The sequence below is a fragment of the Podarcis melisellensis genome (genome assembly GCF_964234715.1).
Source record: "Podarcis melisellensis genome assembly, chromosome: 15".
Classification (NCBI taxonomy): domain Eukaryota; kingdom Metazoa; phylum Chordata; class Lepidosauria; order Squamata; family Lacertidae; genus Podarcis; species Podarcis melisellensis.
In genome coordinates, this window is record NC_138532.1 from 10,434,057 (window position 1) to 10,448,415 (window position 14,359).

The 14,359-nt window shown below is 42.5% G+C and overlaps 1 protein-coding gene across 5 annotated transcripts in view; it reads left to right on the plus strand.

Moving 5' to 3' along the window:
• Nucleotides 1-14,359, plus strand: part of GCK (glucokinase) — a 47,414-nt gene that overhangs the window by 25,723 nt on the left and 7,332 nt on the right. For 4 of the 5 annotated variants that reach the window (XM_081891031.1, XM_081891030.1, XM_081891029.1 and 1 more), the window contains 6 exons: nt 2,736-2,898; nt 8,116-8,270; nt 9,194-9,313; nt 9,718-9,813; nt 11,362-11,461; nt 13,767-13,950. In XM_081891031.1, coding sequence (XP_081747157.1) covers nt 2,736-2,898; nt 8,116-8,270; nt 9,194-9,313; nt 9,718-9,813; nt 11,362-11,461; nt 13,767-13,950 — 818 coding nt within the window. Of the gene's footprint in view, nt 1-2,735; nt 2,899-8,115; nt 8,271-9,193; nt 9,314-9,717; nt 9,814-11,361; nt 11,462-13,766; nt 13,951-14,359 lie in introns of those variants that run through there. The other variant, XM_081891033.1, reaches the window with a different exon arrangement.

A 14,359-nucleotide genomic window follows, 5' to 3' on the forward strand; every position in this document is an offset into this window, starting at 1 on the left:
GGCTACAAAAAAAATGAAATACCAAAACTAATGTCAATATTTAGAGTTTGTACTATATTTAGTTCCTGTTGCACCAGTTTTTAGCAAGTGAGCCGATCAATTAAATTTCCCTTTTTGGACCTGGCATCTAACCAAAAGCTAAAAATAGAAGACCCAAGGTCCTTTGGCTGCTAATTTAGGCACTGATCTTCTGAGCATTCCGTAGATATAGAACTGGGATTTAGAGTGAAAAAATGTGGGGCAAAGATTTAAATCCACATTTCCAAGTAGTGGTTGTCGGAGTTGTGTGTGGAGAGTATGTGAGGTCGGAGTTTTCCTGGCGTTTCTTTCTCCCCCATTGATGAAGTGCTGACTTATGCCTTCTTAACTCTTCTGTTTGGCAGCAATTATACTTGTGCATAATGTAAGAGAGCATATGGAGGCAAGGAAGAGAGATTTTTTAAAACATGCTTGTGCATTCTTAACTGTAAATGAAGCACATTATCTTTGATAATGCATGTGTGTGTGTGTGTGTGTGTTGCCATTATTACAGGTCATTTCATTATTATTATTCTTATCAAAATAATTCAACATTAATACATACATATTACGAATATACAGACAAACATACATTTCATACAATCCTTAAAAATATTCATACATACCCACACTCAATCCCATAGATACTTCCTTTTCCCACAACCATCCCTCACCCCACCCTTGTGTTAGACTTCCAATCTACTCAATTGCAATTTCTTTCCACTTCTATTACTTTCTTTCACACACTTTTAAACCAACTTTCTACTTCTTTTTCTGTTACACATTGTTATCCATCTTATTTAGTATTTCAGTATTTATAATGGAACTTGTTTATTCTAATAGGAATTCTGATTTTTTCAATATGATTTTGCAAGTATAAGTCATTTCATGATTACAGTGATATCCCCTAAGAACATGTGAAACATTTTGCTCACTATGGTATCCCAGAGTTTCAGGCAGGGTTCTTCCCCAGTGTGACCTGGAGATGCCAGGGATTTGGAACCTTTTGTGTGCAAAGCAAGTGCTCTACAACTGATATTAAGAACATAAAAAGTCCGGCTAGATCAGGCCAAGTGCCCATCTTAGTCTAGCATTCTTCTCTCACTGTGGCCAACCAGATGTCTATGGGAAGCCCACAAGCAGAATTTAAGCAACACAGCACTTTCCCCTCCTGCGATTCCTAACAACTGTTATTCAGAGGCATTCATTTTCAGAGCAGGAGGTGGGTCTGAGTAATTCCTGGGGGAGGCTTAACACGCACACACACATCACTTTATGTTGGAGCTGGTTGTATCAGGTCAGACAACTGATCCATCTAAGTTCAGGAACAGGCACTGAATAATTAAGATGGAATGAAGTGATGCTGCTATGTTGCTAAACAAGAAGTACCATATTTTTTGCTCTATAAGACTCACTTTTTCCCTACTAAAAAGTAAGGGGAAATGTGTGTGCATCTTATGGAGCGAATGCAGGCTGCGCAGCTATCACTGAAGCCAGAACAGCAAGAGCGATTGCTGCTTTCACTGCGCAGCGATCCCTCTTGAGATTCAGAGTATTTTTTTTCTTGTTTTCCTCCTCCAAAAACTATGTGCGTCTTGTGGTCTGGTGCGTCTTATAGAGCGAAAAATACGGTAATACAATGGGCAGAAGCTGCAAGGAGGAAGCTACTAACATACCCTGCAACATTTTTCCGATGAAAACAGGGACATCCTATTCCATAATTATAATAAATATAATTTTATACCCTGTCCATCTGACTGGGTTGGCCCAGCCACTCTGGACAGCTTTCAACATATATAAAAACATAACAAAACATTAAACATTCAAAAACTTCCCTATACAGGGCTGCCTTCCAATGTCTTCTAAAAGTTGTTACTTATCTCCTTGGCTCGAAGGTTGCATAACTCCATACCCTCCAATATTTCACTGATGAAAATAGGGACGTCCTAAGGAAAAGCGAGACATTCCGGGACATTCCTAAGGAAAATAGGGACGTCCTAAGGAAAAGTGAGACATTCTGGGATCAATTTAGAAACTGAGACAGCTTCTGTAAATCCAGGACTATCCCTGGAAAATAGGGACACTTGGAGAGTCTCTATTAATTAAAGGCACAATGGCCTTGAAAATCCTCGATGGAATTGTCAGCTATGCCACTCCACACTATACATGTTAGAGTTGCAGTTCCTTTTTAGCATAGGAAAAAGATAACTACAAATCAGGTCTAAAAAAAGTTGGGAGGATGACAGAGAAAGCACTGGAAGGGAAAAGGCAAGGAATGCAGTTGACTGGGATTCCCAGCAAATAATAATGATAAAATGAGTGAACAAAACATGGAAATTCCAGACCACAATCTCTTGGAGTATAGGAGCTGCTGCCCCTTGACTGTCCTGTGGGCTATGCATAGGGCAGAAAAAAAGCTGGCTCGAGTCTGAGAAGTGGCACCCTTTTTGGATCAGAAATGCTGACCTACTGTTTTCTACATAAACAGCAAATGAAGGCCAGTGGTGATAGGTAGAGTGCATTGACCCTGTTCACGAGGCCACCCAAATCCTTGCATAATTCTAGCAGGAGTTTAATATAGGACAGGAATTGAAGGAATCATTACAACATGAAGTGGTGGCATGCAGACTCCACCTGCACCCTTTAAGTGACTCTGTTGACACATGCTATACTGTACCCATCTTCTTGGACATTTGCTTGTGTGTCTTCTCATGTAGGTGGAGCAGATCCTCTCAGAATTCCGGCTACAGGAACAGGATCTGAAGAAGGTGATGCATCGGATGCAGAAGGAAATGGACCGGGGCCTGAAGCTGGAGACACACGAGGAAGCCTCTGTGAAGATGCTGCCCACTTATGTACGCTCTACCCCTGAGGGATCAGGTAAGCAACAATGGTGGTCGTATCATTTTGGTGCAGCTCAGGAGGTCTGATCTAAAACCAACCCAAGGATACTAGCATAGGGGTAGGTAACCTGTGGCCCTCTAGAAGTTGCTCAACTCAACTCCCATCATCTAGGCAACAGGAAACCTGGGCAATGGCCAGGGATAATGGGAGTTGTACTCCAACAGCATCTAAATGGCCAGATGTTCCCCACGACCATGCTATTGTCCAGAAGCAGCTCACCAAACAGGGCTTCTTGGCAGGTGAGTCACTGTTGCTTACCAGGATGAAATGGGGGAGAGGAGAGGTGGCAAGGAGATTGGCATGGTGCAAATGCATTGGCAGGGGCCCTGAATAGGCTCTGCCGGTGCATTTGTGCTGCACTGACCTTACTGCTTCTTCACCCCTTCACCTTCCAGGAAGCAACAGTGACCCACTTACTGGGAGCTTTGTGGCTCCACCCCATCCAACGAACCACTTCTGCTAGTACGTCTTCTGAACTCTTATGCCCTGACTCTGATCCAATGTTTACTATAATTGAGCTGTTCTCATTATAGGTTGCTAGCCCATTTAATGAATGTCAGAGACTGCAGTAGATTAACAGTAACTCTTTTATGGTATAAAAGTGACTATACAGTAGCCCTAATAAACTCACCAATGCAGAACTTATTTGTGCTTTAGTCCTAATCTAGCTTCGCTTCCCATGCCCTAGCCTGCCCTTTCAGGATCCCATTTCACCACATTTACAAACAACTGAGCGAAACAATGAGTTGCATGAACAACCCTTAGTAACTTTTGTACCCTGAGGTGATGACTAGACTGTCAGTCAGCTCTAATAGCACCTGGGGATTATTCTGCTCTGTAATTGGTTGCTATTTCGATCTAAAGAATGATTAGTCTCTGTATTGTGCATTTCCTGATCTGCACTGCTGATGTGTCAGGATCTTGGTCTATTGAAGCTTTGTTCTCCTGCTAGCTCTGTCCTTAAACTTGTTGATTGTATGGCTGGATATGATTCTGCCACAAGTCTCACGTGTTTTCTGCTCCTTCTAAATGTATCACTGTTGGTCATCACAGCATTGGATTGTGGTATCAAATAGTGCCCCTGCCCCTGGTTCTGACCATCACCTCTGATTGTCAAGTTTTATTCTCACCTGTGAACCAGGATGTAGTTTTAGTAATGCTTTTACCCCGTAGTGTTTATCAAACTGTAACTTATATAGGCTTTTCTGCCTTTTTATCTGCTACATGGACTTCCTTCAGATCAGGCCACTGGGGATACAGGTCTGTTTCCAGGGTCAGAACTGCTTCTTTGTTGTTGACCCATTAACAACTATGCTGGGCTGTTGGTTGCGTTAATTGCAGTTGCTCTATCACTCACTTAAAATGGATCTTCTTTTTTCAGGCTCTGCTTTGTGGTTTGGATTGCTCTTTGTGACTCCCCATTGGCTTGTAGGTAGTGTTGGCAATGTGGCTAAAATTATATTTCTTTGTGAACTGGGAAAACTCCTTCTCTGCAAATTGTGGGGCATTATTTGTTACAAGTTCATCAGGCCCCTGTCTGACAAATACAGTCTTTAAACAACTGATGGTGATAGAATTTGTAAGATCAAACATGTGTGCTAGATACTTAGAAAAATAGTCTATATACGTAGCAACCGGGTACTTATGCTCATGTAATTCATAAATGTCTGTTCCAACTCTTTTCTAAGGTCTGTCCGGTAATGGAGTAAAAGTGGTTTCTTTTGCTGAGTGGCTCTATTCTAGTGGCAGAAACATTACTATTTCCTTTTTTTATATATAATTTTATTTATAAACGTTACAACAATTATTCAGCCATAATTCTAACATTTCAGACTTCGACTCCCTTCGCCCTCTTTTTGTGGTTCTTTACATTTATTTTCATCCTTTCCTGCATACTCCAAATTATCTTAACTTATTCTTCTAATCATCTATTCTCATATATATCTCGGATATGTTTTTGAAACTGCAGGTTTTTACAATAATCCTGCCAATGTCTCGATCTGTTTACAGTTTATTTGTAAATACTCAATAAACCATTTCCATTCCTTTCTAAAAATAAAAATGTTATCTTGATTTCTTATTCTTCCAGTAAGTTTCATCATTTCTGCATACTCCATTAATTTCTGTAACCATTCTTCTCACTTCAGGACCTTTTCTTCCTTTCATTTTTGGGCAAATAACATTCTTGCAGTTGTGGTTGCATACATAAATTTATGTACTGTTTAGGTAGTTCTGATCCCATGATGCCCAAAAGGAAAGCTGCTGGGTTTTTCTACAAATGTTATCTTAAACGGCTTTTTCAATTCATTATATATCATTTCCCAGTAAGCTTTAACCTTATTACAAGACCACCGCATATGGATAAAGGTACCTTTTCCAACACTTATTCGATTTTTATTTATACATTTTTGCCAATCTACTAGGTGTTAGGTACCATCTATATACCATTTTCATATAATTTTCTCTTAAACCATAACATGCTGTAAATTTTATATCCGTATTCCATAATTGTTCCCATGCTTCTATTTCTGTTATGACCAATATCTATTGCCCAATGTAACATTGAAGATTTCACTTGTTCGTTCTTTGTCTCCTATTCCAATAACATCTTATACATCTTAGATATCACTTTAACATTACAGTTTAACAGATCTCTCTCTGGTTGTGATAGTTGTTCCCCAAACTCCTGCTTCATATCCTTTTTAAATACTTCATTCAAATGATGATATTGTAACCATGTTGTTAACACCCCGATAAATCCTTAAGCTCTTTTAATTTAAATTTTCCACCATCCTCTCTTAGCAAATTTCAATAAATCCCCCAACTTTCCATCATATTTTTCTTTTTCACCACTATGGCTTCCAAAGGTGAAAGCCAAAGTAGCATTTTAGTATCCAATAAATGTTATATTTATCCCATATTCTATACAAATTTTTCCTAATTATATGGTTGGTGAAACCTTTATGTATCTTTTCTCACCACAAATAAGCATGCCAAAATGTTATCATGACCTTCCAAATCTAAAATATGTAATTCTTCAATAATAACCATTCTTCAACCAGCACAGACAAGATGCTTCATAATATAATCTCATATCCGGCAGGGAGAAACCTCTCTCTTTTGCATCTATCAGTATTTTATATTCTATTCTCAGTTTTTCCCCCTTGCCAGATATATTTAGAAATATATTTTTGTCATTTGTTGAAACAATCTGTCTTGCCAATCATCAGTATTGATTGAAACAAAAATAACATCCTTGGTAATACATTCATTTCTATGGTTGGCACTCTACCCAACAATGAAAGTTTCATTCTACCCCTTATTTGCAAATTTCTTTTAATATCCTCTCAAGTTTTCAAATAGTTATCTTTATATCAATTTATATTCTTTGCTGTTAACCATACACCTAAATATTTAGCCTTCTTTTCAATCTTTAGATCTGATATATTTTGTAGTTTATTTTTACTCTCATCATTCATGTTTTTAAGACCTGCTATTTCTCCATTTTTTAATCTCTTCTAGTGCTTTCAGAATTGACTCTGTTGGTTCTTCTCCAGATATCACCATATTGTCTGCAAATGCTTTTAATTTATATTGTCTCTGTCCCACCCTTATTCCTTTAATTTCTTGATTACATCTTATTCTTTGTGCCAAAACTTCTAAAACTAATATAAACAATAAAGGTGACAGCGGGCAGCCTTGTCTAGTTCCTTTAGTTATTTTACAGTTGTTCGTCAATACATTATTTACTATCAGTTTTGCTGATTGTTCTGTATATATTGCATTGACTCTTTTATAAAAGTGTCTCTGCAACTTATATATTCCAAAACTTTAAACATAAAGTCCCAGGAGACATTATCAAATGCTTTCTCTGTCTAAAAACATGAAGGTTGCTTGTTTTTCATTTATCACTTTTAAAAATTCTGTTACATCAATTATATTTCTAATACTATCTTTCATTTGTCTTCCTGGCAAAAATCCGGCCTGATCTTGATGGATTTCCTCTTTTGATACAGCTTTCAACCTATTAACTAATATATCTACAAAAAGTTTATAATCGTTATTCAACAAAGATATAGGTTGATAGTTCTCAACCAGCTCTTAGGAATCAAGGTTATATATGCACTCTTCCTGAGTGCTGTGTACACACTCCCATTTACTATTCACCCAGTGTGCTTCCATTGCTGGTTTGTGAAACTGTGTACACATAATGTTAACCGCAATCCATATCTATCCCATAGTTTCTTGAGAATCACTGTGGTTTGCTACATTTCTCACTAAACTAGCTACAATCTGATTTGATTCCATAAGCACATCCACACACACCCTTCTGCCCACTGATATGGACAGACAGCAGGTGACTGGGAAACACATCAAATCATGCTGATGTGTACAATGATTTATGAATCTGGTTTGAAATACAGCAGAAAAATATTTAAGCCGGTAATGTGTAGACAGTCATAGTCTTGCACGCTCTCTATATTTGATGATGCCCTGGTACCCTTCACAGAGTTTCACTAAGACATCTTGTCTCATCTTAGCAGGAATGACAATTCAATTTCTACAAAGGTCTAAGCCTTTGTGTGAGTCTTTCTCATTCCACAAAAAGGGGTTTGAGCTTGGCTGGGATGCTCCTCTATTCATTTAAGCCAGGCATGGCTAAACATCATCCCTGACCACTGGTCCTGATAGCTAGGGATAATGGGAGTTGTAGTCCCAAAACAGCTGGAGGGCCAAGTTTGGCCATGCCTGATTTAAGCAGTGTAGTATGTTTGCCAGTTTTGGTAGAAATCTGCCTCAACACTGTACCATGCCCAATAAGCTTTTCAACTCAACAATGGATTCTGGTGGGCTAATTCCTGAAATAGCTCCCACCTTCTTAGGATCAAGGCTCACACTATATTCATCTATGCAATGGCCCAGGTGCCCATTCTGTCCTACCAATTCCAGTGGTCCCCAGCCACCCACCACTGGTCATAAATGGCAATTCTCTCGGCTTTTTCTTACACACTTGCCTTTAGAAAATAGAAGTCAGGCAAACACCCCGTCACCATTGGTGTTGACATGAACCACCCTGCCTCTTAATTACAACCCTGCAGTTGAGTTGGGTTCTTCTAGGATCTGTGTACAAGGCAACCTAGCCCAGGTGGTCCCCCAAAGACTAAACTGACATGTCACACTCTGGGATTGCAGAGGTGGGAGATTTTCTGTCTTTGGATCTCGGGGGCACCAATTTCCGAGTCATGCTGGTGAAAGTGGGTGAAGGTGAAGAAAAACAATGGAATGTGAAGACAAAGCACCAGATGTATTCCATACCGGAGGATGCCATGACGGGAACAGCTGAAATGGTGAGTCAGATGAGCAGGTGAAATCAACCAGGTTACGTATTGCATTATGACTTGCAGGTGCTCAGGAATGGGAGGAGGCTTGCCCTTGGGAAGGAGGGAGGCCACAGCGTCAGACTCAGAGGCAATGTAGTCCACTGGGCAAAATGTTGGGCCTGGCCTGGACCTGAGTTCAAACCCTTTCAAATAATGGCTCTCACTCTCAATTCAGAACCTTCCACAGATGTCTCCAACTGTCCAGGACAATTGACATACCCTTTGTCTAAACCCAAACTGTGATCTTGCATTGCAAGACAAACTCAGTTGACTCCATTTGCATCTGATGAATGCTTATGCCATGAGAAAAATGGTTAGACATAAAATGTTGGAGTCAACGTAGCGCTGAACAGGTCATTCCACCAGCACAAGGATTTGTCCTTGTGCAACACAATTATCACCCTCTCTCCTCCCTCTGCGTGCCCTCTAAATCTGCCCCTCCAGAGGAGATTTGGGGATGATACAAGGCACGCACAGGTGGAAGAGAGGGGGCAGACATATTGCTTCGCTTCCAAGCAATGCATGCCTCATAGTTTTCCGGTGAAATCATGTTACTTTTTATGCCACAAACTTTCCAGGTTCCGTGCTTTCCCATTTTTGTTGCACTATAGCACAAGAGTGCCCCTCCAGGGGACAGATGTGCATTGGGGAAGCCTCACAGAACAGCTAATAAAGCAGAATTATGTGTGAACAGTATAAACCCACCACTTACACACTATTATTGCATCAAAGACATGTTGCAGAGTGAGCGAAATTGACAGATTCATCCATCCCTCCATGTACCTCCAGAACTGCTTGTGGAAAGCTAAGGCAGATTGCTGAACGTTTTCCCTCCTTTTCCCCCAAACAGCAATGGACTTTTTTTGTGTGTGTGTGTCTTTCTTCCCCAGCTCTTTGATTACATCTCAGAATGCATCTCCGACTTCCTAGACAAACATCAGATGAAACACAAAAAACTACCTCTGGGCTTCACGTTTTCCTTCCCTGTTCGACATGAAGACCTCGACAAGGTGGGATTTGGGAAGTGGGGGGCTCCCTTCTCAATGCTCTCTCTTTCTCCATGAGTTGTTCATAATGGTAGCCTGGTGAATGTAAGAAATATAACTATATAGCCAGGGAGCACTGTCCAAATGCACAGCAAATCAACAACTTTCCAGAATTTATAGCAGAAGCATCATGCAGAAAGATGTCACACATGTCACTGATAGTCATGTACAATCATTCCAGATTCTGGAAGGGTGCTTTTCCACACCTGTCCATTGCTCCAGTTGTTATCCTGTTGCTTTCCACACATCAGTTAATGATGATGATGATGATTACATCGCATTGACCCAATGCAGGGATAATTTTCGCCAAAGAGATTTTGCTTATTTCAGGATGTTTCTTCTGATCCTTTAAACCTCTCGGTCTGCAGGGGATCCTATTGAACTGGACTAAAGGCTTTAAAGCGTCAGGAGCTGAAGGGAACAACGTAGTTGGGCTTTTGAGAGATGCTATCAAACGGCGAGGGGTGAGATGAAAACTGTGTTTTGCTGTTCAGTTCATTATTTCTTCTCAGTTGCTTCGTAAGACTGTAAGAAGCTCCCTTATACCAGGTCAGTCTGTCTGTCCATCCGTCATCTAGCTCACGCAGTGACTGGCAGCATTTCAATAGAGTCTCTCGCACAGGTTCTTTCCCACCACATCTTATCTGCTTCTTTTAACTTTGGACTTATTCCAGACTTACATTTCCTCCATACTTTCTCAGCACGATCTGTGCTTTAAAGTTCTGTATCTGAAAATGCTTTCTTTTTTTGCTACGGAGCCTTCTCTGCGAAAACCTGCTCTTTACAGCTGAATCAAAGCTGATGGCAATCTGCTGAAAACCTGAATTGCTGTTTGTTGTTCTTCAGCTTTAGAGAGTGGGTTTTTGCAGGGAAAGCTCTGGGGCAAAAAGAAGAGCACTCAGACATGGACTGGCAAAGCACAGGCCTGTACGTGGAACAAGCAGGGCAAAAGTTAAGTGTGGAGAAGCCCCTAGCCAAAGGTATTGTCAGGTACAGGTGGCAACCATTTTGCACAGGGTTTCCATTCCTGGCCCCTGGGTGTGTCAGGAGAGTCTGCAAAAGCCCACCCAGCCCTATTCTGCCCTGTTCCACTCCTGTACTGCCCTGCCCCTGTTCTGCCCTCTTCTGGGTATGAAAGATCCTGTGCATTGGCAGTCGTGCATCAATTGGATGTGCACAAAACGGTTGCCACTTGTCCTTAAAGGATTCACAGATTTGGGGACGGGCCATGGCTCAGCGGTAGAACATCAGGTTCGATTCCTCACTTCTCCAAGTAAGGCTGAGAGAGAAAGTCCCCCTCCCCCTGGCTTGAAATCCTGGAGAGCTGCTGGCTGGCTGTGTTGACAATACTGAGCTTGATGGACCCCAAAAGCAGCTTCCTATCTTCCTATCCAAATTTGCATGTGTCAATACTTCTGGGCAAGATGCAATGGCAAGTGTCTGGAGTCTCACCCGCATCATGTGCTGCAGTGTGCACAGCCACCTTTCCTTCCTTTCACGTGTTTCAGCCACACACACTTACTTCCAGTTTCCCAAGAGTATTATGGCACTATAGTATTCCATGGTGAAGGATTGTTGCATTTGTTGGGGACGCGACTGAGCCTCTTGGGCTTGCTGATCGGAAAGTCGGCAGTTCGTATCCCCGCGACGGGGTCAGCTCCCGTTGCTCTGTCCCAGCTCCTGCCAACCTAGCAGTTCGAAAGCACACCAGTGCAAGTAGATAAATAGGTACTGCTGTGGTGGGAAGGTAAACAGCATTTCCATGCGCTCTGGTTTCTGTCATGGTGTTCTGCTGTGGCAGATAGAAGCGGTTTGGTCATGCTGGCCACAGCACCCGGAAAGCTGTCTGTGGACAAACGCCGGCTCCCTCGGCCTGAAAAGTGAGATGAGCACTGCAACCCCATAGTGGCCTTTGACTGGACTTAACCGTCCAGGGATCCTTTACCTTTACCTTTTTACCTGTTCTATCTGTGCTTCTCTTAGTCGCAGTGCTTCTTTCCACCCCTTTGTAGGACTTTGAGATGGACGTAGTCGCAATGGTCAATGACACAGTGGCAACGATGATATCCTGCTACTATGAGGATCACCAATGTGAAGTTGGCATGATAGTGGGTAGGTCACCTCTCCTTCTTAATATGCACCTGGTCACAATCAGCTTCAAACTGGGGCTTTAATTCTTATTTCTATTTATTGGACATAGCTTTCTGTGGGATGTAGGAAGCTGCCTTATACAGGTCATCCAATTTGTACAATCTAGCCCAGCATTGTGTAATATTACTGCTCACCAAGGTCTTAAGCAGAGGGTCTTCCTCATCACTTGCTACCTGATCCTTTCAATTGAAGATGCTGGGGGTTTAACCTGGGACCATCTGTATACAAAGCATCTGCTGTGTCTCTTGTGTAAGCCATTGTTTCTAACACTTGTGCGGGACATGTCATGCTCCTTCTGGGGTACCTGTCCACCTTTGGTCCCCACCCTGCACTCAGCCCTCACCTGTGGCTCCTAGAAGCTGTCAGAATGTGACAGCGACCACACCCTGGGAAACAGATTTGACTTTCTGGCTAAGCCAGGTGAGAGTAGGCAATGGGTCTCGGTGAGTTAGGGACTTCCCCTGCGTGTGAATATAGGCTTGGGCAGATTGAGTGGATAAGATCAGTAGTGGGCCCAATGGTCAAGAAGGCGGTTTCTGTACATGCTGTAGAGGAAAGTGAGGGGCAGATGGGACTTGTCAACCTGGTAAGGCAGCCCATCTAGGAGAAGGAAAACTCTGATCCTAAACCTCCGCTGCCTTGTGGGAATATCTTCAGGAGAAGAAAAGGCTAAGGAGTAAGCCCTACACAAATCCCAAGTGGAGTCCCTAAGACGGTTGGATGGCATATGCCTCCTTTTGGCAGCTCCTGCAGCCAAACTGGTATCAAATACATTGCTCTGCTTTCCTTTGGATCAGCTCAGCAAGACCGGGGGGGGGGGGCAGACTTGTCGTCTGGGCAGCCCAGGACCTCCTTGCACACTGCCCAGGCTTGCACTCTGGGGAGGTCACTTTGGTACTGCTAATTCAGCAGTTTGACTCCACCCCCAGAGGCAGACAGATGCCAACAACAATGTTGATAAATGGCCTTAGATATCAGCAGACAGGCTAAAGCTGAAACAATGCATTGGCTATTACCATTCTCAGCAGTCTTCACACCAGAGATGGATCTACTATAAAACTAATGAAGCTTAAGCTTCAAAGGCCCTGATTCCTGAGGGGCCCCACAAGCAACTTTGGTCCACATTGCTTAAAAAAATCTGGGCCTACCTAGTTGACCCAATTTGAGTGGCACGACTCTAATTTTTTGTTACAACAACCCCGAAGTTTGACAGATGTTGTAAAGGTGTGGTGATCTGTCACGGAACAACTCCACTGAAGAGGATAATAGTGGTCCTCATAGTTGGTTGCGAAGAGGGGCCCATGACAGTTCAAGTTTTGGGCCCCCCAAAATGTAGGTCCGCCACTGCTTCCCACTGGTGCATTATTGGTGATCATTAGATATCTAGTTCTTGTCTATTTAAATTCAAAGGAACTCTATTGATCTATCAATTGTTTAATCAATCAATCAATCAATCAATCAATCAATCAATCAATCACCTATCTGTCTGTCTGTCTCTCTAACTATCTATCACATAAAGAAAAGCAGATGGGTCACGGCCAGACAACTAGAAACACTAATACTGGCATCAGATTCCACTAAAAGCCTGGCCAAAGAACCAGGAATTCAGTAGGCATCTAAAGCTTAGTAGAGTAGATGCCAGTCATATCACATGGGGGAGTTCCAAAACCAGGGTGGCACCATTAAGAAGGCTACCCGCTGTGTTGCCATATTGTAGACCTCAGTTAAAGATGGCACAGCCAAGAAAGTCTCCTTGGTGGATCTTAACAAATGGACAGGCCTATCCAGGACAAGGTATTGTCTCAGGTATCCCAACCTCAGGTAGTATAAGGCTTTGTAAGTCTCTGTACCCTGAAGCAGGTTCACTAGCATAGAGTCAGCCAATGCAGTTCTTTCAGAATCGGCGTTATATTTGCAGTAGGCCACCCCATAGAGAAGCCTAAGCTCTCCAGCAAACTCCACTTGCTAGCCAGTCACGTGAAGTCATCTGATGTCACCTGTCAGTCATTCTGTACATTTGCGCCCTGAGACTTTCCTGCTGGAAAACCCACCATGAACAACAAGAAAGGTTGTTGTTGTTATGTTATTTATGACTTGCTTCCCATGAAGAATGTTGAAGTGATTTCACAGTACACACACACACACACACACACACAGCAACTGCATATGTAAGAACTGTTAGAACAATTTCATACGAAGGTTGTGCCAGAGTTACTCTCATGCATTGTCTGAACGTGGTGAATTCTCTCTGTTTCCATTCTATCAGGCACAGGTTGCAACGCTTGCTACATGGAAGAGATGCAGAATGTAGAGCTTGTGGAAGGGGATGTAGGTCGGATGTGTGTAAACACCGAATGGGGAGCCTTTGGAGCATCAGGGGAGCTGGACGAGTTCCTCTTGGAGTATGATCGTGTGGTGGATGAGACCTCACTTAACCCCGGTCAGCAGCTGTAAGGAATATGACTGATAAAATTAATGTTTATTGCTTTCTTGAGTTTCACACTTCTCATTGTGGATGAGACAGAGAGGATGCCTTTGAGCGGTCATTAATGCTGAGGCACCCCCAACCTAGTACATCCCCAGATGTTGTCAGACTCCATCTCCATCACGGCCGATGGTCAGAGAGGATGGGGGTTGGAATCCTAAACATCTGGAAGGCACCAGCAGGTTGGGGAAGCCTGGCCTAGCCCTATCAGCCGAGCGCAGCTCATGGATGGTTTGAAATCAGGGGGAATATTCCCTATGGCGAACCTGATCTCTGTTCACACTAATTTTAAAAGCAGATGTGGGAATCGGTTGGTGTGCATGGAGAAACAGAAGGAACATGATCTGAATCTAGGCATAGTGACTGCATTTCAT